We start from the raw sequence: 24,423 nt of genomic DNA on the forward strand, positions 1-24,423 counted from the left end.
GTGGTTGAGATGAAAGCTATTTGGTCTTGTTTATGCGGTTTACCTCCCAATGCGACTCAGGCTATGAGAGACGCCGTAGTGAAAGGCTCCGGAAATTTCGACCACCTGTGATTCTTTCACGCGCACGGACATCGCACGGTATTTTAAGATACACAACTAAAATTAAAGTACGTCCCACTCACAGTTTTACGTGGATTTTACCCAGCCGAATGGGTGGTACACCGGCTTCTTTTCAAATTCCCTCTAGAAGCCCGTCATTCTCAGTGAACGGCCATCGATGTGTTTTGAATCGACTGAAGGGCATGGTAGCTGTCCATGCGCTGCCTTATCTCCACGTTATCAGCTGCAGCGCCACGATTTTCTTTTCGCTCGGTGGTGTTTTCGACATTCACTCACGCAGCGTGCAACAACAACAAAAAAAGAAGCAATAGCGTGGTGTAACGTGGACGATGAACTACTTGGGCTAGCACCTCCCCGGTATTCCTACAAAAGCACTCTAACTGCGCTTGAAGCACTTGCATTCGCAGGCTGATGAAGCGACGGCGCTTTAAGAAATGTTTTCAAGCGATGCGACGAAGCTGCCGATTGCTGGCGCTTTCCCGCTTCGTAAAAGGGCAAAAAAGTAAAACAACGTTGTGCATGATACAATTTCGTAAAACGCATACTTCGCGCTAGCCTTGATAAGTGGAGCCAAATATACTTAGCGAGCTCGTAGCCACACATTGCCAATATAAAAGCAGACAGCAGAACGTCAGCAGCCACTTAAGAAGTCCACTACTGCTTTTGATGTTCATTACAAGAAGCCTCTCTTTTGCAGCTCACCTTCTCTCTCAGTAGGAGTACACGTGTTCGATTTAGTTGGCAAAATATTTGCTATCTTAATCTTGCTTATTCTACCGCTTTTTTTGACGTGGTCACAAAAGGTGACCTTTACTCGTATGCCGCACATGTTCTAAATGTTTTGTTTTAGTCAAGAGTACGAAGCCATTGCTCAAACTGGTAAATTTGCAACATTTATTATTACTTTTTTCAGCGTGTCTTTTACATACACGCGCTTTTCTTGCCCTCAATTTATATTTCAACAGAAAAAAGAACACTAATCAGCAATATGTGCGGTAAAGCGTCGCCTGGAACACTGACTGCCGTTATGGGGCCTTCCGGAGCTGGCAAAACAACGCTCTTGAATGTTCTTTCAGGCCACTAGTAAGTCACATTTCGTTTACAATCACTTCTTCCGGGCAGTATGTGCATGCCAGAGATAAAGTATGCGGATTTTGGAGAGTGCTAGTTGGTTCCTATCTAGTAACACATTAACCCCCTGCGTTGTGTGTCCTCGTTCCTTCGCGCTGGATGATTCTGTTGATATTAAGAACGAGTCAAACATGTTTCCCATTCAGTCTCATTAAGCCATCAGTTGGACTTCCACGACTGCGCTCGAACTCGAAGTACAGCCAAATTGAGTGCTAAAACTGGTAGCAATCACGGAAGACTTGGACAGTAAAGCTTTCATTGGAATCTTAATACTTCATTTTTGCGTGGATTAAATCTTCTTTTCATTCGTTCCTGAAAGAAGTCTCTATTTTCCCATTACAGCGCACATTTCTGATCAAGTCTAGTTATGTTCGTCTAGTAGTTACCGATGTCTTATATTCCTTCGTCTATTCGTGTTCCGAGGCTGTCCCAGTACTGTTATTGTCTTGTAAAGTTATAGCACTAATAAACGTCTCCCAATCTGTTTCCCTGCTCTTCTGAATGTAGCAGTTCACAGTGGCTTCCAACTGCCACCTTTCTTTCTTTCCTAACTCTTCCTTTTTAACCTTTTGCAGCAAACTCAAACGCTCGTTTTCAGTAATTAAAACTTGACCGCGTTCATTTCCTATTCTTTTCACCGCAACATCTCTAAACTCAACTGAGTATCGCTAAATGTTGTTTTTTTTTTTCAGTCAGTTGCTTTCCGCAAATGAAAAGCGCAATGAAGACAGGACAGGAGTGTGCTTCCAGCACATTCTACCCCTGATTGCACTTAACGTATTCACGGCATAATATTTCATTGTGTCTTGCCGCTATGTAAACGTCCGCTGAGCATAATGGGGATTGCGCTACGTCTTCACGCCCGCCGCATGCGTGGTTCCCTTTAAGCTTTTATGCCAACAGTTTGCTTTTATAGCTTCTTTACCACAACGATGTTTATTTTTTTAACTTTGTGAAGCCTTGGTAGGAAATTCTGGGGAAACAAAACTGGGGCATTGTGACCGAATCGCTGGCAAAGAGCTTGCTTGGTAAATATGCTTAATGCATTAACATTTAAAATCAGTGCATCGACTCCTACAGGCAGAGGCGAAAGTTTCTTGACAATGTGACCTTCGACCGAATAGAGTTTCTGCGCTATCTACGCCATCTTGCGGTCAGCCCTCAAGTATGTACCGTGCGCGTAACGCGTACATTCAACGCTCGCAAGGCCGTGCATCGGGCATTATATCGGGGCGCTGTATAACTTCGGACGACACCAGTATACGTCAACACTAATTTGCAGCTACAGCTGTGTTTTGAATGGAGAACTAATCATTGCATCTTCGCATTTTTTGCTCTGTTAGTGCGCGCTGCATATCTTGGAGCTGTAAGCATGGCATGAGGCCACCTTCTGGGTGCCCTATATATTAGTCTTTTAATTGGAGATTCATTGCTGGGGCTTGTCTCGTCAACGCTCGCTTGCACTGTTCTCTCAACCACAACCACAGCGACCGAGGCTACGAAGGCGAAGTCCGCGTCAACGGCTGGGTGCGGAACACGGAGCTCTTCAACCGACAGAGCTGCTACGTCATGCAGGACGACGTCTTGCTACCGGAGCTGACCGTGCGCGAGTCGTTGGACATGAGCATTCGTCTCCGCATGCCGTCCTTGCCGCTGGCCAAACGGGCCCACTTGGTAGGCAAATGTTTTTTACCGTTATTGCTCAAGAAATATTGAGTGCATCTTTTGGCTCCCATGGTTGAAAGTAGCAACCTAAACGAAGGGGAAGAAAGCACCTGCCTAACACAAGGTTATTGCAGGCACCAACCGCTGTCGCAACGCTCCTCCGTGCTTACCCGAGTTACTCCGAGGCTTCAGAATCAAGCATCTCGGCTTTTTGACTAAAGACCCATAGCACTAAAATAGCTACTGTTTGTTCTCAGTGGGCCGTTTCAGTGTGTGCCATTAAATACTCGTGGCCAGACACCCAGAAGAATTTTGATTTTATGTGCTCTCAGATGGCCAGTATAGGGCACAATTCGTCGAAATGTATTGGCAGGAACTTGAAACCTCAGGGCTCACGCATTTCATAAAAGTTCGCACCGCTTCTGGTTTCCCAGAATGGCAGTGGGAGAAAAATAGGGATTTATTTATTAATTTATTTATTTAGATCTGCGTGCTCTTCGAGAAGCTCAAGGTGTCATCTTTTTCCAAGCAACGTGATAATGCTCAACGCCGAAAGAACGGCAGCCAGTGTCCTTGTCGATATTGGAGCCGCGATCTGTCACTCACGAAGACTGCTTTCCACAAGAAACGTGGCGACGTTATTGGTCGGTCTGTCATTCTGTGCTGCTAGATCAAATAAAATTGCCCCTTCCGCATGCATGGCGCAGGTCATAAGTGAATACATTTTACACACAGTTGCATTCCTGGTCCTGTCGTTCTGCTCTCATGACATGACTCTGGAGTAGGTCTTATCGTCGCAACATACTCTCTTGATCGTCTGCGCAAAAGCTCAGGTGGAATTCTCCAACTAAACCCATTCCAAATAAAAGCTCAAGCTCACCGTCGCTGAATACATCTGTGTAGCACAAGAAGTTTCAGTGCTTGTTTCTCTATCGTACACCGCCTCATCAAACGTAGTCGTTTTATTTAATTTGTCGGCCTATTTCGTTGACTGCAAAAACCTGCCACTGGCGTCTTCTCTCCTTGATGATCACATAGGTCAAACGAAGATGCTCATTTGCAGTCTGTCCCCTTGGCGCATAGCCTGCTGCGTGTCGAGTGTCCTGGCTCCATCCAACCTGCCTACCTTCTGTCCGGCCGAGAGATTCTCGAGGCGTCCAGCAATCCACCACTACACTCTGCATTCACATTCTGCACCCGACCCACTACACGACGACCTTCTCAGAGCCGCCTTTAACGATAATCTTCCTTCGGGCTTCCATGAGCACTTTTCCGCCTTCTTTCACGCATTCCCGTTCGCATTAGTCACTGCCCACAATCCTTTAGACCGGACCTGAAACGCAGCTAGTCGTAATGAGACCTGTTTTACCCACCTTTTTTCCCAGCAACCATATCGCGTGTATGCGGCCCGGCTTCGCGTGATAAGCGACCAACTAAAGTATATGCTTCAACGGGGCGTTTAGCTCAGTGATACCAGCGCATGTTTAATGTTCAGTAGAGGGCTCGTCTTTTATTTGATCTTACTTCATGCCGAAAGAAGGCGACAAATGTTGGAACTCTTTTTAGCCTTTTAGTTCAATTCCATGGCGAAATGTGGAACTTATAAGCGAAAGGTAGTCAGCCAGTAACTGTAAAGCCAAGTCTCTGGAGTGTAGGGAAGCCTGCAAGTTATAGACGTTACCTCCCGAAGTCTAATCTTGTTAGTACGAAACCGGCCTAGATTCTTGGGCACCTTTTTTTCTTGAAGCTGCTGAGACCTGACTAAGCTATACGCCCCTGCTTAAAGCATTGAAGACAAATTTCGTTGCCCAAATTTTAGCCATTTCTCGCCGACAACCACACACTCCCGCTTAAAGCATCAACTTTGACTTTTTTATTACACGATCAAACAGGAGGATACACATACAGGCAGTGTCTCCCAATTCTCTGAGTACATTTCATAAAACTATTGGATATCACGCGCTGAAAACCTCCACACAGTTAGACTGCGTTTACATGTTATTATTATACAAAATTGCCTCAAAAAATTACTATTTACCAACAGGCCTTTTCACAGCCACATTTCTCTTCCAGGTGAACGAAGCGCTGTCACAATGGGGACTTGGGGAGTGCCAGAACACGAGGGCTGGAAACCTGTCAGGAGGACAGCGTAAGAGGCTGTCTATTGCGCAGGAGGTCGTCAGCAAACCACCTGTCATCTTCCTCGATGAACCGACGAGGTGAACCCCTTGCTAACGTATTCGCTTTTGTGAAACAGGCGTACTGCGGCGTTTTTAGAAGATCTTAATTTATTTCCCGAGATGCGTAAAACTTTGTCCACATCCATAAAATCTTGGAGCGGCTAATACGAACACTCTCCTGGCATTTGCGGGCCGCCGCGTTGGCTCAGTGGTTATGGTGCTCGGCTGCTGACCCGAAAGACGCGGGTTCGGTCCCGGCCGCGGCGGCTAGAATTTCTTTGGAGGAGAAATTCTAGAGGCCCGTGTACTGTGCGATGTCAGTGCACGTTAAATAACGTTTCGACCCAGGTGGTCGAAATTTCCTAAGCCCTTCACTACGGCGTCTCTCATAGCCTGAGTCGCTTTGGGACACTAAACCCCATAAACCAAACCAAACCATCTCCTGGCCTAATTGCAGTTACCTAATTGCATATCTAAGATCAAATCAGTTCCAGCGGCGTACCGTTCCCTTGCCTCCGTTGTGGTTCGTAACCGATGGTTTTCTGGTCTGTTATGGTTGACCTCACTTCTAAATTCGCTTAAAACTTTGCCAAAACAATCAACCTGTAAATTCTTAGTGACTTCCACATCCCTAAATATTAATAACAGGGTACAGGGGGAAAATAGCTGCTATTGATACTTATTTCCTAGCTGCGGCTATCATGTGCACGTTCCACTTCCGGAAATAATATTCTCCCCCATTTTCTTATATCAACAGTGGTCTTGACTCCAGCACTGCACTTCGCTGTGTTTCTGTAATGAAGTCTTTCGCTTCGGATGGCCACACGGTTATATGCTCCGTCCACAACCCAAGTGCGAAACTCTTCTCTTACTTCGATGTGGTAAGTGCATGCATGTGGTCTGCGCGAAATTATACGAAGGATTTGGATTTTTAAGATAATAAACGAAACCTCATCAAGCTAGATTGCTGCGAAGCTCTGTAGTGTTTTTTTCATGCTCGAAGCAGCTACCACGCAAACTTATCCCTTTCTGAAGCGAGAAGTGACCGGATTTAGATTTACCCGTCAAGATGCTAATCACGCGCAACTGTGACGCTCGACCCCTATCCCGAAAGTTCTTCGCCACTTATAAATTGAGGGCTGCTGAGAGCAGCGGTGATTCTCTTGTTCATCGAAGACAGCCGAGCACACCTCCTGCCATCGCTGCTATTGACTTATTTCAGTTTGCAGGCATAGGTTAGCGCAGTAAATGTTTTTCAAGTCCTCAGCCGTGTTCCTGGTGAACCAAATGTCCTGAGTAGCATGCGACAATATATTCCTCGAACTCTACCACTAACATTTTCTACTTTGAACTTTTTTTTTCCAGTTGTATATGATATCGGGAGGTCGCTGCATCTACAATGGCTCAGTACAGGAACTCGTGCCTTTTTTGGACTCTCAAGGTCTGCACTGTCCCATTCACCACAACCCGGCTGATTACAGTGAGTATAACTGCGGGCAATGGTACTTGAAGAATGAAGGATTTATCCCTAGAACCATGCAAAATTAAATCAACAAATATGCGACAGAAAATGAAAAGTACTACCTCGACATATTTAGAAACCCATGGTGAGTCACTGCTCACTTCGCAAGTAGAGTTACCGAAGCGATAGAAAGAAATGTGCACAATGCGGTGCCACCTCACTCGGCGCTCCGCTGTTCGCATTTCTTTTTATTGCGACAGCACGTACTTCCTCCGTAAAAACTGCGGCAAAACTCTGACTCTTTTAAGCCGGAAGTCTCACCTTTACTTAGATATAGATGAATCCCAATATAGTAAACCAGTTTGTAGCAAAAAACCCAGGCATAGCGAAATGAAATTGAGGTCCTATTTCGCCTTCAAAGGACGAGTGTACATTTTTCTTCGTTTTAATTAAAGCAACATTCATTAAATAAACGTGTATCGAAAAAAAGGTTCGGCTGCGACATGCTTGGCTAAATCACAGGCACTTCTTAACTATCGACCTAAATGACGTTGAGGCCGCGGAAGGCAACGCCCTGTTCTCGCGAAAGTTTTGTTTTCTTATCGACTCAAACTCCCTCCCTTGCTTTACATTCGTGGGAGCGTTTTTTTTTTTTTTGCAAATATGATACTTCCACAAGGCTTTCGCGGAATTGAAACCATGATATCGTTAAAATATTCTAGTAGAAAATAAGTTGTAAGCACATAATGGGATGCACATAGCAGGCTAGTAGTTCTTTGTAAGTGTTTCGTTTATAACCATGTCCTCAGCAAGCAACCAATGTACTAGACACCATTCTTAGACGAATGCCACAAACAAAAAACGATAAATACATTAATATAGTCATTATTTTTGGTAGTCCAAGCGAGTTGACTACAGCAGTATTCAATTGTACTGATATATTATATGGCCCAGCAGCTGCATACAACGGCCAGGTCAGAATGCTAACATTTTACGAGGTAAATTATGCTTCTAATTTTATCAGTCAAAAGTAGTGTTACGTGGGTTCTTTACTCGCGCACAGTTTCATCATGGTGCATACCCAGCGCAGTCCTTCTTGTGCCAACAAAGGTTCATAATAGCCGTAATCTGGTTTCCTCAAGGTACCAACATTCGCTGCATGCATTTAATTTACTCACAAAACTTCTTATGGTGATCCTTAATACATGGAGTCCAATCATGTTATTTAGTCACAGAGATTGCCTGCGGAGAACACGGCGAAGTACAGACCCAGCTTTCGAAGCATTTCACGCCACCATGCACGGACGCCAACATAGGAAGTACGATGCACCCTTCTGAACCTCGAACATGCTTCGGTGGCCGCGTTATGAAAAGAAAGGTAAGGGCTGTTTCCCGTAAGCGCGCTCGTGCACAGAAATCGCATGGTCGCGATAGCGCACCGTCCTTAATGTATGTAGCAGCCACTGGGACGCAAGGTCAGTGTCAGTTAAATTCCGCTAGAAAGACAAAAGGTCCAAAAAAAGCGCACTGTCCTGCTTCAAAACAAGGCCGGTTTAAGAGCGAATGCTCTATTATTACATGTCTCCCAAGGTCAATCTTGATGCGCGTTTGACTTTGAGGCCCCGGAGCGCAGGCAAACCACGTGACCCGCCAAGCAGAGGCGCACTGCGCGCGTTCACTGGCTCCGCCGCTGTGATACCACGTGATTAGGAAAGGGCAGGCTGGGAGAGGTGCAGCTGCGCGCGCTGGCCGCTTCGTCGTTGATGCCACGTTAATAGGAGAGGGTGTAATACGCCTGTCACACGGGCATTTCGAAGGCCCTCGAACCAATAGTCTAACGACTCAACGGTCATTGAGCGCTGCTACACTGGCTGTTTCAACGACCATCGAGTCCATAGTCTATCGAGTCAACGGAGCAGCGAGGAACTCTACCGAGGTTCCGAGGGCCATCGAGCGTTGCCCAATGTTGATATCGTACTCTCGGGCACGTTACAAAAGCGTGAATATTATTCTCCTGAACTTTTATGTAAGCAATAAAATAATAGTCTGTGCAATAATTTAAAAATTGTATCCGCTGATTTAAAGCGCATTAATTTTACTCTTCATCGCAGAAGACGAAGACGCAAGCGGCATCAGTGTTGCCAGAGCTTTACAAAACTGTGACAGCAAATCGTACAAAGGCACTGTCTTTAAGACAACGCGATTGGTCTTTAATATGAAATAAAAACATCCTATGACTGTAAATAAGTCTATTTTGACATTTTGTTCAGATTTCTAAAGATATTTCTGTTAATTGCACAAAATCGAAAATAGCGATTGTGGCGCCACAAAAGCTTGGCGTAAAACACGATCGCTATTTCAATGGCCATTCTGATTTGCTGTGTAGCAGCGACGCAACCCTTTGAGTTTGATAGTGATTGAGAATCTCGAAGGCTCTCGCCTCAATTGCCACTGAAACTGGCCGCGTGACAGCGGTATAACAATTGCTACGTCGATGGTTTCTCCTTCAGTTTCATCATGGATGAGGAGCGCGCAGGACAGTCTGTGTCAAGTTTGAGGGGCTTTAAGTGTGTCTAATCTTCAGCGTCGTCAAGCCGTGTCCGATCATCCAGTAGATGTAGATCGCCAAAAGGGTGTACTGCACAGGACGCGATATAAACGAGCCAACCGAAGTGCAACGAGAAGCTAGATTGGCGAAGCAACGGAACGGAAATTTCGCTCTTCGTAAGTAGGTTTAGCAGGATTAGACCTCACCAGGTTTTCTGCTTTAGTACAAATGTATAATTTTTAACCTATTCGAGGTTTATCGAGGAAGAAGCCTGTGAAACAACTCAAGGTGTATATTCCCAAAATATAAGTATGCTGTGCACTGCACGCTGCGCCTACAAGCATATCTTCCTGCGTCAAGCCGCCGCGGTCGCTCAGTGGTCACGGCGATCGGCTTCTGACCTTAAAGACGCGGGTTCGTCCCGGCAGCGGCTGTCGAATTTAGATGGTGGCGAAATTCTAGAGGCGCGTGTACTGTGCGATGTCCCTGCACGTTAAGGAAAACCTGGAGGTCCAAATTTCCGGAGCCCTTCTCTATTGCGTCCCTCATAGCTTGAGTCGCTTTTGGGACGTTAAACCACATAAACAAACCAACCAACCAACCAACCATCTTTTCGCGTCAATGGTTGAGAAAGGCTTCCAGATGTACTGTCAAGCCAAAATTAAACATGAGCAGTGCGTACGAACAGACAACAATACTTTGCCTTTCTGCTTCAGCTATAGATAACGAGAACTATCTATGATTGTGTGCCATAACGGTTTACGTTCGTAAACCCTTTGCAGAAAAATACCTGGCGGCAGAGAGGAGAAATACCGCATATGAGTGTTCGCATTTTTGTTCGGCCCGAGATACGTCACTTTTCCACACAGCTGACAGAGCTCAAGGCAGGGATGAGAGAATCTGCACAATTTAGTAGCTCCTCGTGGAACAGCCGCGCGTGTCTCAGCGGCATCAATCTGTAACCAAGGGTCAAGTTCGTCCTTGCTCTTGAGCAATTTTTGAGGTTACCCCAATTTTTAGCGAAGGTTTAAGATATAGTGGCTAGTGGTGTTCAGACTGGTTGTTCTTTTAGATAAGAAGAGAAATGCATACATTTATTTTGTTTCATTATCTTTCGCAAAGCAGTTTGAATTTTGTCATATTTGTATAAATTTCATAGCGGGTGTCCCAAAAATGACTGATGGATTTTGAAAACCAATAAAAAAAGACGGAATGAGATAGAATTGTATTGTTTGCGGCCTTACGCTTAGGAAGTCATGGAACAAATGAATGTAGCCGACAGCGCGGGCTCACATGAGGCGTCGAGCTGACAAGGGCTCGCTCGGCGCTGCACCTGTGAAGTCAGCTTCTCCGCGGAGTGTAGAACACACGACGTCACGAAAATCATGTGACCGCCTCTCGGCGAATGGCGTTCGGAGCGGCGAGGGAAAACAGACGCGCAACTCTGCTACCTTTGGTAGCATATACAGTAACTCTATCTGTGACAGGTATAGCCAAAACGGAGCATATTTGAGCTCGTCATTCCGTAGTTCGCCGTCAAGCTGATAGCGTGTGCTATTGAGATTGCAATTCCGCCGTTCCAAAATGGTTTATTCCGTTGAACAGCGGGTGTTTATTGTGTTACAGTTCCTCCGCCTGAAGCACAGTTTTGTTGAAACGAGGCGCAGTTTCCAAAGAAAATACCCACCACATGGTGGAAATGTAAACTAAATTTGAATTTCGAGGGATGAAATTCCCTCATTTCCTAAGCGTAAGGCTGCAAACAATACAATTCTATCTCATTCCGTCTTTTTTTTATTGGTTTTCGAAATTCATCAGTCATTTTTGGGACACCCGTTATATTCCTGCATATCGCTTTTTGGTTGATATGTGCAACACAGGCACTAAAATTTAAAGTCAGTGTACACGAACATGTGTATTTCAGGAGCTGCAAGCTGCGTTGTCACAACACCAAGAAAACGTCAGCTATGCTGTTCAGTTCGTTGTGCTACTACGGAGATGCTTTCTGTGCATTGTCCGAAACAAGGTGAGCAGTGCTTTCTTTTTTTTTTTTTGTTTAGTGTGAGCGCTTTCTCCTTGCATTTATGTTCGGTAAGCTGAGAGGGGAGTGCTGAATTCTTTTGATGGTGCTGTTTTCAGTTCTCCTCTAGGTTTTCGGTCTAAGGAAAAAACAGCAAGACTACAAAACACCCCAGAGCAGTACCGTGCGGTGCTGCTTGAGTATGTATGGCTGAACTAGTGGTTATGCAGTCATCGCTTACTTATTTGAATGAATTAATTTTTCACTCGTTACGCAAGCAGAATCTGGCAAACTGAAAACTGAAACTGGCCAGGACGTCGGCCGGCTTTTATTTTCCGCTTTTTGCTTCCACTCTCTAACTCACCTCGTCAGGTAAATTTTTAACAGATTTTCAAGCAGATGGCAGCTAAATTGCTCTTTTAATAATCGTCGCGCTGTCGCGATCATAGTCTGGTTCTTAAGCATTGCTTTGGTTTATGTGGGTTTAACGTCCCGAAGCAACTCAGGCTATGAGGGACGCCGTAGTGGAGGGCTCCGGAAATTTCGACCACCTGGGGTTCTTTGACGTGCACTGACATCGCACAGCACACGGGCCTCTAGAATTTCGCCTCCATCGAAATTCAGCCGCAGCGGCCGGGATCGAACCCTCGTCTTTCGGGTCAGCAGCCGAGCGCCACAACCACTGAGCCACCGCAGTGGGTGGTTCTTAAGCGTTAACCGTAGGACTCGTGCCACTAGACGGTGCCTAGATGTGAGGTTGCGCTGTCGTACTTTAGGGAATGTTTGTTTTCGGTGACTATTGGCTTCCGTCATTTAGATAACCAGTTAATAAATATCGCTGCAGTGGCTCAGTGGTTATGGCGCTCGGCTGCTGACCCGAAAGACGCGGGTTCGATTCCGGCCGCGGCCGTCGAATTTCGATGGAGGAGAAATTCTAGAGGTCCATGGACTGTGCGATGTCAGTGCACGTTGAAGAACAGGTAGCCAAAATTTTCGGAGCCCTTCAATACGGCGTCCCTCGTAGCCTGAGTTGCTTTGGGACATTAAACCCTTATGAACTAAACTAAACTAGTTCATAAAGTGTTTGAAAAACTTAAGGTTATTTGAAGAAAGGCGTGTGCCTGAGACAGGACAAGTGCTTGCCTAAGTACGGCGCCATTCAACTTAATCTATCTTAACAACGCCGGTTCCGTATGGGTTCTGCTTTCTCCTTTGCGGTTATGACTATGATTGTTCGCCCTTCCTGCAGCGCTGCACCGTACTGGACGCTGGTTTGGCGTCGTTCTGCTGCTCTTCTGTTGTCGAGCTGTTTTTTCTATGCCCTGTTTGTCGCTATGCTTTTTTTCCTGCATGCTGTTTTGCCGATGTGCCGTTTTTTGTGTGCTGTTGTAATACATGCTCTTTAGTAGTGTGCTGTATTTTAGTACTTTATTGCACATGGATGCACACTCGCACGCGCCAGTAGCAATTCTGCAGATTGCCAACCACTCTAAACCCATCTGTGGCAAACATTCATTGGCACGTGCGCGCCACTCGGTACAGACTTTCTAGAGTTATTTGAAAATATTCTTTTCACGGTTCAGCACATGCCTTAACAAAAGCCTTTGCACTTAACGAACACTTCCGTGCCCTTCCGTGAGCTTTAACATGTAGTATTGGCCAAACTCTGTCCTCCGTAAAGTCCGGGTGCGAAGTATGCCTGGCTTCCTACAATTTTGCCCATAATCTGGGTTAGTCACGAGAGAGCTAGTCATGTCCAGGGTCTATAAAAATGGGTGAAAAATTTTATTTTCTTCATTTCTCTCCCCAGATTGCAACTCACCTGCGTCTTGCGGTTTACCTCTCTTTCGCACTGATGTTAACGGCCCTTTTCTACGGCATTGGAAACGAAGCAGCTCGAGCAATGAACAATGTAGCTTTTTTTACACTTATGATATCCATGCTACTCTTCCAGTCTACAATGCCCACTGTCATGATCTGTGAGTATTACATATTCGTGAGTGAAAGCAAAGTGTTTGCACTGGTCGTCGTACTCGAAATAATCAGTTTATTCGATCGACAAGTAAACGTTACTCTTTGTAAAATCCGTATCTATGGTACAAGAAGAAATATCTGTTGGGCATACTTTCGATCACAAGGAAGATATCCTTTAGGAAAAGATTCTATTTGTCGAAATAGTTGATATCTAAAGAGCTTACTTGTCATCTGTTAGGTGGTCTCTGTTAAGGAAGGCAAAACCTAAGAAAACCATGGCCCTCACTTTACTCATCAAAGTTAGCAAGAATCTACAAGGTCCACACAGTAGTGATCACTCACCTTGCGACTTTTACACCCAATAAATGATCAAGTAGCCAGGGGCCCCTCAGGAGTAGGCGCACGACTCATACCCCGCAAATGAACTCATTTATGCTGGTGCAACTGCAGCTTGTAATCATCATAACATCTACCGTGCAACCTTCTGCTTCGTCTCATCCTACCAGATGATCTACCACGTCATCAACGTATTCGCTGCTTTTGATGACTGACCTCTCTTATTTTCTGAGACAACCACGCCTCCGTAAATCCCTCTACTCAGTCTCGTCGCTTGCACCTGTGTCATTCATAAAGCTCTCTAGCGACAAGTTCGTCTTCGTTACAGTATGAAATCTTGAGAATATTAGTGGTTTACTACTCCTAAGCGTGCGTGCTGACTCTCTTCCAATGATTTTGCAGTCCCAACGGAGCTGAGCGTCTTGCTACGTGAGCATCGAAACTGTTGGTACAAACCGGCAATGTATTACATCGCCAGAGTCCTGACGGAAATTCCCTTTCTGGTAAGCGTAAGAAAAATAAGTTCATTCTGGTTCATTTTTCGAAGTGTTCTTGAAGATTTTTTTTTTTCTCGCAGCCGAATTTGTTCTATCAGTGCTACGTTGTTCAGTGCTCGACCTTGCCCGCAGCGTGTACTCAGAGATTTCTATTCCGCACGTTTTCTGTAGCTCCTGGGACCGACCATGATGGTGCTCATCGTGTACTGGGCGACGGCGCAGCCGGCGGAACTGTGGCGGCTTGCCTCCGTGATTTTACTGAGTCTTCAAACCTGCGCCACAACGCAGGGGTTGGCACTCGTTGTGTCGTCCGCGTCCAGTTCTCAGGTGTGTACATGAACTCGCTGAAAGCCCCGCGCTTAGTTTCAAGTTTTGCCATAGCTTTCACCTGTGCGATGAAATGAAAAAAGGTCGGTGACAGGGAACGCTTCAGTCGAAAAGAGAGTCATTACCTCGGCTAAGAAGAAAAAAAAAACTTTTCAGAAGTTACCTGACCGAGATCTTTCAATTTTACCAACTTACAAGTCTCGATTGTAGGTGGCAGCGGCAAGTTACCGGCCAACCCTTGCTTTCGTTCTACTGTCGTACAGCTCCGACCACCGGAAACGCGGAATCAGAAAACTTGTAGAGAGCCTTATAACTTCAGTACAAAATTACTGAACGCAGTGAGGAAATCGTTTTTTTTTTTTTATAAGGCCCTTAGCAACCCCCTACAGCGGTCATTTCATCACTGCTTTGTTTCTGGGAATGCTTTCTGAATTGAAGCGGTAACAGACTGCTCGTAGCATACCCCACACCACGTCACTGACAGAATCCATCAGTTTTTTTTCTTCCGTTCATATTGAAGACGCTGTTGCCAGTATTGATTGCTGCGGTCATTTGTTGCATATCAATGAGAAAAATCCACCCCTTTTAAATGCTGTTTGGTACAAAGTTAGAGATAGTAAGAAAAGACGAGGGGCTCTTGAAGCTGACCTAAGCCGAAATTCAGGGACTCCCTGTCCATAACGTTCTTTATGGAGTAACGTTTTGCAGGATTTATCTCTATATGCCCTCTTACAGTCGCAGAAAAACATGTAAATTGATTTTTTTTTTTTTCATTTTCGCGAAAGCGAAATATTTCCTATTTTCTGTGAGGCTCATTACAACTGTCGGGAAGTCAGAGCCGTTGTTAGTGTGATAGCATTATAAGCCTAATCAGAAAGAAAATGTGTCGTCCGAACTTAAATTCGCTAATTTGCTAGAATTAGAATTGACGTCGCTAGACCAGAGTGACGTCACCGGGCCGGAAATGGCGTGAAGACATCAACGGCTACTAAGGTTCGCGCATTGCCAACACATAGTGGAATTATGTTCATCTGTCATTCTTCTTTACGAATGGTAGTTTGGGTGGAACTGCAGCCTAATCTGATGGTAATGTGAATCGTTTACAGACGGCGCTGTTCGTGGCGTTGCCGGCTTCTGCACCGTCCTTCCTCTTCTGCGGCTACTTCATGCCGCCCAAGCTGCTTCAGCCACCGGTGGCTTGGTTAACCTACATCTCTCACTTGTACCACGCCCTCCAGGGCATTGTGTACGCAGTCTACGGCGGCGGTCGCGGGGAGCTGGAGTGCAATGAAGACACCTTCTGCTTCTTCGCCGAACCGGAGCAGGTTCTCAACGAGACTGGAGCAGAAGACGCTTTCGTCCACGTCAAATTTGGAATCTTGCTTGCCATGGACGTTTTTTACAAACTTGTTGCTTACATTATTCTAAGGTGGCGCTTGCGGATTAAAAAGTAGTCACCTCCCACAGAAGCCAGGCGACGTGAGAGAGGAGAGAAAAAATTTGCCTGGGGGGAAAACATTTCTGAACGCTTTCAGTACGCCTGGTTACTGGGCCTTTCATGCACAGGCGCGCGCAGACGTCCCGTTTCATCTTAAGTTATTCCAGCTATGACTCAGGCAGCTATCGAGTGATTTTCATTGATTCATTCATTCAGTTATTCATTGAAAGCTTTACTGAGTGAGTGAGGTGAGTGATTAAGGTAATAAATTTTGTTATGAAAGCATGTTTGGTCCTGAACGCCACTTGGAGCGTATGTCATAGGCACGATTGCGTGCGTCTTCAGAAAAAAGCGCAAAGTTATGATTCTGTAAGCAGCTATTAAGTCTTTACTCTCATGCCATGGCATGTGGTCAAACACGGTGACGTTAGGGTGTCGATTCATGCTAACGTTGCTGGTAATCAACATTGCGGTCATATCCCGGTTATTTTTTATGCCTGAAAATGTGGCCCCACCTATCAAATTCTGTTTGGACGTGAACAAATCTAAAATTCAATTGCGAACCATGTTATTCGAAAATTTCGCTGTGGTGTGAGTGTGATTTCCTCCTTGTTTTCCGACGTCTCCCTTATGCCCATATCTCCTTCAACACACTCATTACAAAAAACAGTTCTCTGCATAATATATCACAAACCTCCCATTCACAGCGTAATTAAATAATAAAGTCTGTCTAGTTGGTGCTTTTGAATCACTGACTGCGATATTTTACTACCGCCAAAAAACACACAAAGGACAGCGAGCAGAAACAGAGAACACAGACGCTAGACTTCAACTGAAGTCTAGTAGAAGTCTAGCGTCTGTCCTGTGTTTTTTAGCGTTAGTAATTTGTCGCAGTCGGTAAATCCCACTCCCACTTACCTTTTGTCTTAATTAAAGGCAGATTCGGACTTTTCACTCCGCGCAGCGGGGGAGAGTGCACAACAGAATGCGTATTCTAGGTTGTACACCGTTCGGAACAAGAAATGGAAAGGCTCCTTACACGTGTACGTGTCGCCTGGCTGTGTCGGGATTGCGCATAGCTCTTTCGATCGCTCTTATCAGTGGCTTCCGAAGAACATCCCAAAACCTTCGGGAGGAGAGCTGCGCACGCCTTGAGATCTGTACACAAATTCACTGACTCCAGTTATCTCTATCCTTATCTGCATTCAAGGAATCTAACTGGCAAGGTTGCACGCGTGGTGGAATAAATATTACGAGCGCTCGTCACCTCATGTCATCGAAATGCTTGGTACCTGCCCTATGTCGTGGTAATTCTCGGTATGCACACAAGCGCGAGCGGCAAGGATCGCAGGTATACGTAAGGAGGGCAAAACGCTTGTCTAGAACACGTTCTGGGCGTGTTTCGGACTGAACACGCGATATCTATCGATAACATTTGGTTAAAAATGGTCTAGATGTAAGCATGTGCCGTTAAACTTATAGGATTTCGTCGTCATTATATTGACTCCTTGGTCGTAGCTCCTTAGGGAGGTGCAAAACAGGCAGTTCGCTCGTTCTAGACATGCGATTTGCCCTCTGTACGTAAGCATAAGCGGTCAATGTTAAAGGTGATCTGGAGAGGAAATTTGACTCTTTCGGTTTTCTTAGTTCTGACATGTAGGAACGAGCAAGAATCAATGCAGGGAATATTTGGCTTGCAGAGAACATTCAAGAAATGAACACTCACCCTTTGCAGAGAGGAATTTTGCCATACATTGGCGGTCAATTTAGGCGAGAATAAAAGTGTTATGGTCCTGATTTTTAACAACTCGAAATAGCCAGCGGCTCTGCTTGCATCTTGTGCTGTATAAGACAATGTTACTCTATGTCCTCGACCAGTGCGACTTTACATGAAGTTTCGCTGCAGCAAATGTTGCACGATGGCTAAGGTGTCGTGCACTAAAAAACAATCAAAATCTGAAGCCTAGTAGGCTGCCTGCTTAGGATGTGCACGGGCGAGTGCCGTCTGTTATACTGCGTGATTTGTGTGCGCTACATTCGCAACAAAGAGCGGTAAGTATCCTAAGTACACAATTAAAAGCAGTGTCCTCGTCCTTTCTTTTTTAGGTATAAAGAGAGGAAGGGAATTTACTTGGCTCCATTTTTGTGTTCATTTGTGCCAAGTTTTGTTTAGAAATCTGGCGCCCATGACGTTCAAGATAACTTTGATGATTATTCGCCAAAATACTGGTGACGGAGCTAATAGTCCTTAATCGTTACAGCTATAGCGAAAACACTCCTGAAGAAGATGAGCTCTGGTACAAAAAGCTCGACGACGAAATTAACTTAAAGGCAAGCTGAAGAGTCTTTTGAATTCATTAAGATGTTCACGTGTGGATGTGGGAACCTTATAAATCACGTGGGTGAATTTTTTCACAGATTCATAACTTAGGAGCGACGTAATCACCGTTTAAAATTGCGCGGTAGCTAGACTAGACTAGCACCATTCAGAGTGAATAAATAAACTGTGTACTCTAATCCCTTGCGGCAAAAGAAGACTTGCTAGTACGTGAGTCGGGAAAGGACGAGATTTTCCTCTCCTGCGGCAAACAGGTCGGTGTGACAGGCCGCTGGGGCAACTGTACAGAGGCAACACAAAATCTACAAAAAGTACAACGTAGGTACTTAAGCCTATCGTCGATCATCAACTTGCCAACTACACTTCTGAAGTTTTAAGTACTCTACCAGTAGAAACCAAACTGCGCGTGGCCTGTTGGACACCTTTCATATAAAGAAAATGGCTACTTACCCACAGAACTGTGAGGCACAGCTCAATTCACACTTTTATATCAGAAAGGGCTTTAAGAAAAAGCCGAAACCAGCCTTGTAGCTTTAGAATATATGAAAGTCTCATAAATCCATGGTGTAAATAAAACTGCCTCAACTTCTCTGCACCGGCAAGTGGAGCCTATCCACCCCGTGCAGTGACCACTGGAAGGAACACGTGTATACAAATATAAATTTTAGGCTTGTCTTATCTTCGCTTGAGCGCACGTATGTAGAAATGCATTACACATCTCAGGGGCTTTGCTCAGTGACTTCGGCGTTCCGGTAAGCATTCCGAGGTGACTGGTTATAAATACCCACCGGGGCGGCCGTATGTCTCCAAGGCACTGCTCCGCTTTTTGAGAACTTCTGGCCTGCACGATAGGCTGTGACTTCAACGAACAGTGACGTTTTAGAGTGACTTCAATTTTCTGTTACTCTCCTTTCTCTTTCTTTTTTTTTATCCCCTCACTCTTTTCCCCCCGTGCAGGGTAGCAAACCGATTATTATTTCGGTTAACCTCCCTGCCTTTCCTCTTCTACATCCTCCTCCTTCCGGGAGCCCTTTTCACAGGTGAAACTGGGAGATAAGAAAATAAATGAAACAAGACGCAATGCTTCAAGCGCGTTGCATTGTGTAAGCCAGAAGTTATGACAGCGAAGAAGTCGTGATGACGAGGAACAAGTAACGCTTTGGTACTTCCGAAGGCAGGCAACGCGAAGAAGGTTGCTTACTGTTGGAATAGCAAAACAATTTCCACTTTGTTTTAGATGAGCCCCTTGTCTATGGTCCCGTGTGACCGGAAAGCGCGGCGCTGTGAAACACTCGACCGCAGTGAAAGTGTGTTTAGTGTAGATTAATGGGGGACGCGCCTTCGAAATCCCAAGGAATGGCCAAGAAATTGATTTTTCGAAAATTGCTCTATAAGCTTGTATGCCTGGTTTGTTTATGCTTTCACGAAGCTTCATTGTGGAATGGACCGGAAAGTGCTATACAAAAAAGATTGCCGACGATTACGTTAGTTCCTGATGCGAAATTTGAGCGCAGCGTATCAGCTGTTTCAGCTTTTCGATAGATTGAGGCAAATGATTCGAGCAAGACATGTATGTACAATTACAGACAACTTAATATTTTTCACACATATTCCTTCTTCAAGAAACACTCCGCTAACAGTTCTTGACTGTCATAAGGAAGCTTTGTGGTCTGAGAAATAGATGGATATATGCTCGACTTGCTGCACCACTGCCTGGTTCCCAAAAACGAGTCTATGCAAGTATTTAGCGAGGCTGTCACAGCCGTGGGAGGCGTTACGAGCGAACAGAACGGGATGTTCTCCCGCATAAGTGGTAAGAAATTTCCGTTTGTCTATATATCTACATTAAAGTCCCCACCCGCCCTGCCACCCTGGTCGGTGGCAGTTAATGGCTGATCGCGAGAGTTCGCTCACCGTTGTCAGCGCTAACGCATGCAGCCCACATCTCTCTCTCCCTCATCATTCCACGTACCGATAAGCCCAATTCAGGCGTCCACTGACTCAAGAAGCCAGTTATGCGCACTTCTTTCCTTAAAATTGTCGGAGTGTGAAACGTTGTCAGCGCCAACGCCAATGAACACAACGAACGCCGACGACCTATGGCTTCAGCGCCCCGATTCTGGCACAACGTTGTTAATGACAACGCATGCAGCGCACATCTGTCGTTACCGCCATGCAGTTTAAAGCACGAGTGAGGTGTCCACTTTTCCAAGAGGGCAGTTATGCGCCTTCCCTCTGGTTCAGGTGTCCACCGAGATGTGTGAGACAAATACTGCGCCATTCCTCAAAAACCAATTTACCAATTTTACCCTCTACTTTCCAAGCTCCCGCTCCATTGGTTTCACAGCTGAAAGCGCGACTAAGTTGTCCACTGCTGGTTACAACGGACAACGGCGACGGCGACGCCGCGAAACGCAGAAACGGGCGCCAAAGAGCTGCGCCCTAGAACTTGTGGAATTAAGGAGGGATAGCCTTCCGCCCCCGCACTCCGTCCCCATGCTTTCGTAACCAGTAGAATCCTCTACTCAACCCCCTACTTGCACCTGCGCAAACATGATGATGACCAACTGGAGGTCATCCACCGGAAAGTCATCAAGCGGGCTCTCGACCTCCCGGTCACCACGTCCAACCAGCGACTTCTGGCCTTGGGCGTGGTGAACACATTCCGGGAGCTTCGAGAGGCCCACTTACTCAACCAATACACGCGTCTTGCACAGACAACGTCCGGTCGCCGCCTCTTGGACCGGCTACACATCAAACATGACTACCATACTGAGGAAAGGGAGAGAGTGCCAGAACCCTGGAGACGCGCCCTCCGGGTCCGACCCCTTCCCCGCAACATGTCCAGAGAAGACCATAGCGGTCGTCGCCAGGCGCGCGCGGAAGCGTTGGCGCGATACTATGGTAACCAACAACATGTGTATTACGTGGACGTTGCCGGCCCACACCACGGGGTGTGGTACACGGCCGCAGTCGTACACAACACAAACACAGTCAACGGGCTCACTTTCAAAGCCTACAGCGCAACACACGCGGAGGAGATTGCCATTGCTCTTGCTCTCACTACTCCCAAGTCGAAACACATCATCACCGACTCGCGAGGGGGCTGTCGGAACTACGAGTTGGGCTGGGCTCCCCCGCTTGCCTGGCACATACTGGAATATAGCTGTCGATCTGAAGATCCAACTCCACGCAACCTGATTTGGGCCCCCGGTCACCAGAGACTCCAGGGAAACGAACAGGCCGATCAGGCCGCCCGCGCACTCTCTCCCCGGGCTATCTCCCTGTCCTTGGAAGGGTACTCCCAATCAGACAATCTGGCCATTACATTCAAACAAATCACCGATTACTACAAGGAGGAGCACCGGCGCTACCCGGCCCCTTGTAAGGGTCTGGATCGCGCTGACGAGCGCCTCCTCATCAAAATTTTAATAACACTGTACTGTGCCCGGCGGTGCTTAAACATTTCAATACATCCTTTGATGGCGCGTGCCAGTTCTGTGGGGAGGTGGCTGACACCTTCCAAATGGTTTGGGCGTGTCAGTCAAACCCATCTATCCCCCCCAACCCCAACCCCACCAGAGAGGACTGGGAGGCGGCCCTGCTCGGCTGTCAGGACCTAAAGACCCAAAAGGCCTTGGTTCACCGGACTCGGGCGGCGTTGCTTGCCAATGGGGCCCCGGAATAGGGGCTCCACCTAGTATTGTTAGGGGAAAGGGCCAATAGGGCTACCCCAATCACCTCTCTGTAAATATTTATTGCATTATAAATGTTTTTCACCACCACCCACACCACGGACGCAGCGTTTCCGCTCGCTAACGCGGAGGGGTTCGTGCTCGAGGTAACAAAGGGAGGGATGACAAATCGTGAACAGTCACATGCTATTTATTACACTTGCAATGAATACATAGAGCGCGCCAGCTAACTACAAAACATCAACGAGGTATTCCTCGGAAATGGAAGGCTGACGTATGAACGCTTTCCGACTTTTCGTCTGGAGCAGGGGCGCGACTTCGGAGGTATCGGCGGCAAACGTTTGTACGCGGCGACAACGGCGGCCGGGTTTTCCCGCGCGCGCCGCATTCTTGGGCAGAGCCATCCCCGATCATATGCTGGAGGAGGTGACGAAAGCGCGCGTTTGCTGCTCTCGTTTCGCTGCCTGGAAGCACAAGTACAACGTCAATGCGCGACAGATCTCCGTGCACCTGCCACGGAAGGTGACGAGAGCGCGCGGCTACAAACGCTCGTGACGCGGAGCTCCGCGTAGCCTTCGAGGTGGCGCTCCCGTCGCTTCTTCTGCTTCCCCCATGAGGGAGACTTCCCTCCTCGCCCAGCCGGTGCTGTCCTGACGCACGATGATGACGATGGTCGGCCGCGCCGATAGCGAAGGGGGAAACGGGTTTTCCACAAACTGTTTCGTGAAACGCGACAGCTGCGCATTGCGGTGAAACGCTCGAACAATGGGCGTTTCACTCCGTTATAGTTCACTTTTTAGATATTCACCTTCCGGAGCAGATTCCTTCACAACTCTTTTCATAGTCTGACTATCTTTGTTTTCTTGCATTCCTAGGACAAGAACGCAGGTCCAGACATTATTTGTATCTCTTTCATTGTGTGCCTTTCTGTTCTTTATCTCTCCATCTAACTTGTGAGATTAAAATTTCGCAGAAAATTTCTTCTCACACTATATTTGTCAGCAGACGCTTTAGTGCAAAAATTCAAACCACTTTGCGGAAACAAAACTTCAAGAATGTCTCAACCTATTGGTTGGTTTGGTTTATTGGGGCTTAACTTCCCAAAGCAACTCAGGCTTCTTTAACTCAGGTTCTTTAACGTGCACTGACATCGCACAGTACACAGGCCTCTAGAATTTCGCCTTCATCTAAATTCAGCCGCCGCGGCCGGGTTCGAACCCGCGTCTTTCGGGTCGGCAGCCGAGCGCCGTAACCACTGAGCCACGGCGGCGGGGCTCAACCTATAGCACGCCAACAGGAATGCAATAAATGCTGAACCAGCATTCTGCCACAATTTCTTAACTCTACAGCCCTTTCGTTGCGTTGAGACTTGAAATATAGATTAAAAAAACAATTTTCTGAAGATGTCTTAGCAAAGCTTTGCTAGAGTAGTCATAACAATATGTCTAATAAGTTAAAAAAACATTCATGTAAATACATTCAGAAGTAAAAAAGTGCTGTGTTCCCACTTAAATGTGTTTTTGTGCATTATAAAGAAGTTAGAGTAAGGTCACATTTAATTGGTATTATTTTCATGCGCGTAGTACACACGTCAGAACAATTATACACCGATTCAGCACGGCGAAACAACGAAACACAAAACCCAAAGTGAACAAACGTACTTTTTTTTTACCAACGCTTGTTTCGTGATCTTCCACGACAAGAGCAATGAACTGTTGTTTTTTTTTTCGTATTGTCAAATGGAAGGAGCGAAATATTTATTTAGTTTTTTTTTTACTTCATAATTTTTACGTCTGAAACTGGAGCTCTTTGAATAGGCTGGTTAGAACGTTGGTTGCATAAAATAACAAAATGAAAAAAAGAGTTGCTAAGTGACACGTGATGAAAATAAGTCGTGGACCCAGATGTCCTTGGCTGAAACAGGAAAATACTTAAGCGACCTCACGGCTTTGTCCGATATGGCTGCAGAGAACTTCGACCCCTTAGGGCGACGTTGATAAGACGATATCAAGGGCAAACAGCTTACGGAGGACAGCAGCAAAATACACTGGTTCCAATGGCACCGTCACCGACAATGTGTTTGCAACAAGAAAAAAGAAACACGTCGCACGGCGCGCGCACTCTCTCGCTCGCAGGTGTGTCGGCTAAACAGCCAGTCGGCACGAAAATTAAAACGCCTAGGTATTCAGCGGACTAAAAAGAACACAAATATCGACATCACCAGCACTCAATGCGCCTCGGCGCGAGCGGCCTGGTTGGAGTTCTGTAAAGTTGTCGGAGAGAAGTACTTAGTAAAGCGTACGTATTTTTCAGGGCACCTCGGGAACAGGTATAGAAGTGTTAAAATGGGAACAACAAATCTGCAAGGACTTTAACGTAAGAAAGATATTAAAAAGGAATACCTCTGAAGCCTTCAGTTTTTTGACGACGTTTTTCTTTCGGTAAAAATCTGAGGAGATGATGTACATCGAATCCTTCAGGAGAATAATAGGCAAAGTGAAACTGCAAGTTTAAAATTATTTTGCATAGAATCTAAATAAGTTTAAACAATTTGAAAAAAATATTGCGAATCACGGGGAGATAATAAGATACTCGTAGTACGTAGGCAGTATATATAGAAGCACTAAGCAATCAAACCAAAGCCCCATAAGGACATAGGAATTCATACGAGAATAACGGTGGAGTATAGTGC

The 24,423-nt window shown here is 46.1% G+C and overlaps 2 protein-coding genes across 3 annotated transcripts in view; one reads left to right on the forward strand and one right to left on the reverse strand.

The window, feature by feature from the left end:
• The window catches only part of LOC149340688 (ATP-binding cassette sub-family G member 1-like), a 39,405-nt gene extending 23,424 nt beyond the window's left edge, over window positions 1–15,981 (forward strand). For both annotated transcript variants that reach the window (XM_089549501.1, XM_089549502.1), the window contains 11 exons: window positions 1,086–1,203; window positions 2,739–2,925; window positions 4,990–5,135; window positions 5,854–5,977; window positions 6,462–6,576; window positions 7,788–7,936; window positions 11,031–11,132; window positions 12,937–13,105; window positions 13,839–13,939; window positions 14,105–14,260; window positions 15,367–15,981. In XM_089549501.1, the coding sequence (XP_089405627.1) occupies window positions 1,086–1,203; window positions 2,739–2,925; window positions 4,990–5,135; window positions 5,854–5,977; window positions 6,462–6,576; window positions 7,788–7,936; window positions 11,031–11,132; window positions 12,937–13,105; window positions 13,839–13,939; window positions 14,105–14,260; window positions 15,367–15,714 (1,715 nt within the window). In that variant the 3' untranslated portion in view covers window positions 15,715–15,981. The remainder of the gene's footprint in view (window positions 1–1,085; window positions 1,204–2,738; window positions 2,926–4,989; window positions 5,136–5,853; window positions 5,978–6,461; window positions 6,577–7,787; window positions 7,937–11,030; window positions 11,133–12,936; window positions 13,106–13,838; window positions 13,940–14,104; window positions 14,261–15,366) is intronic.
• LOC149340684 (uncharacterized) overlaps window positions 1–24,423 on the reverse strand; it is a 183,316-nt gene that overhangs the window by 139,415 nt on the left and 19,478 nt on the right. The gene's annotated exons all lie outside the window — the stretch shown is intronic.

The sequence above is a fragment of the Amblyomma mixtum genome, chromosome 6 (genome assembly GCF_055824585.1).
Source record: "Amblyomma mixtum isolate Tamu chromosome 6, ASM5582458v1, whole genome shotgun sequence".
Lineage (NCBI taxonomy): Eukaryota > Metazoa > Arthropoda > Arachnida > Ixodida > Ixodidae > Amblyomma > Amblyomma mixtum.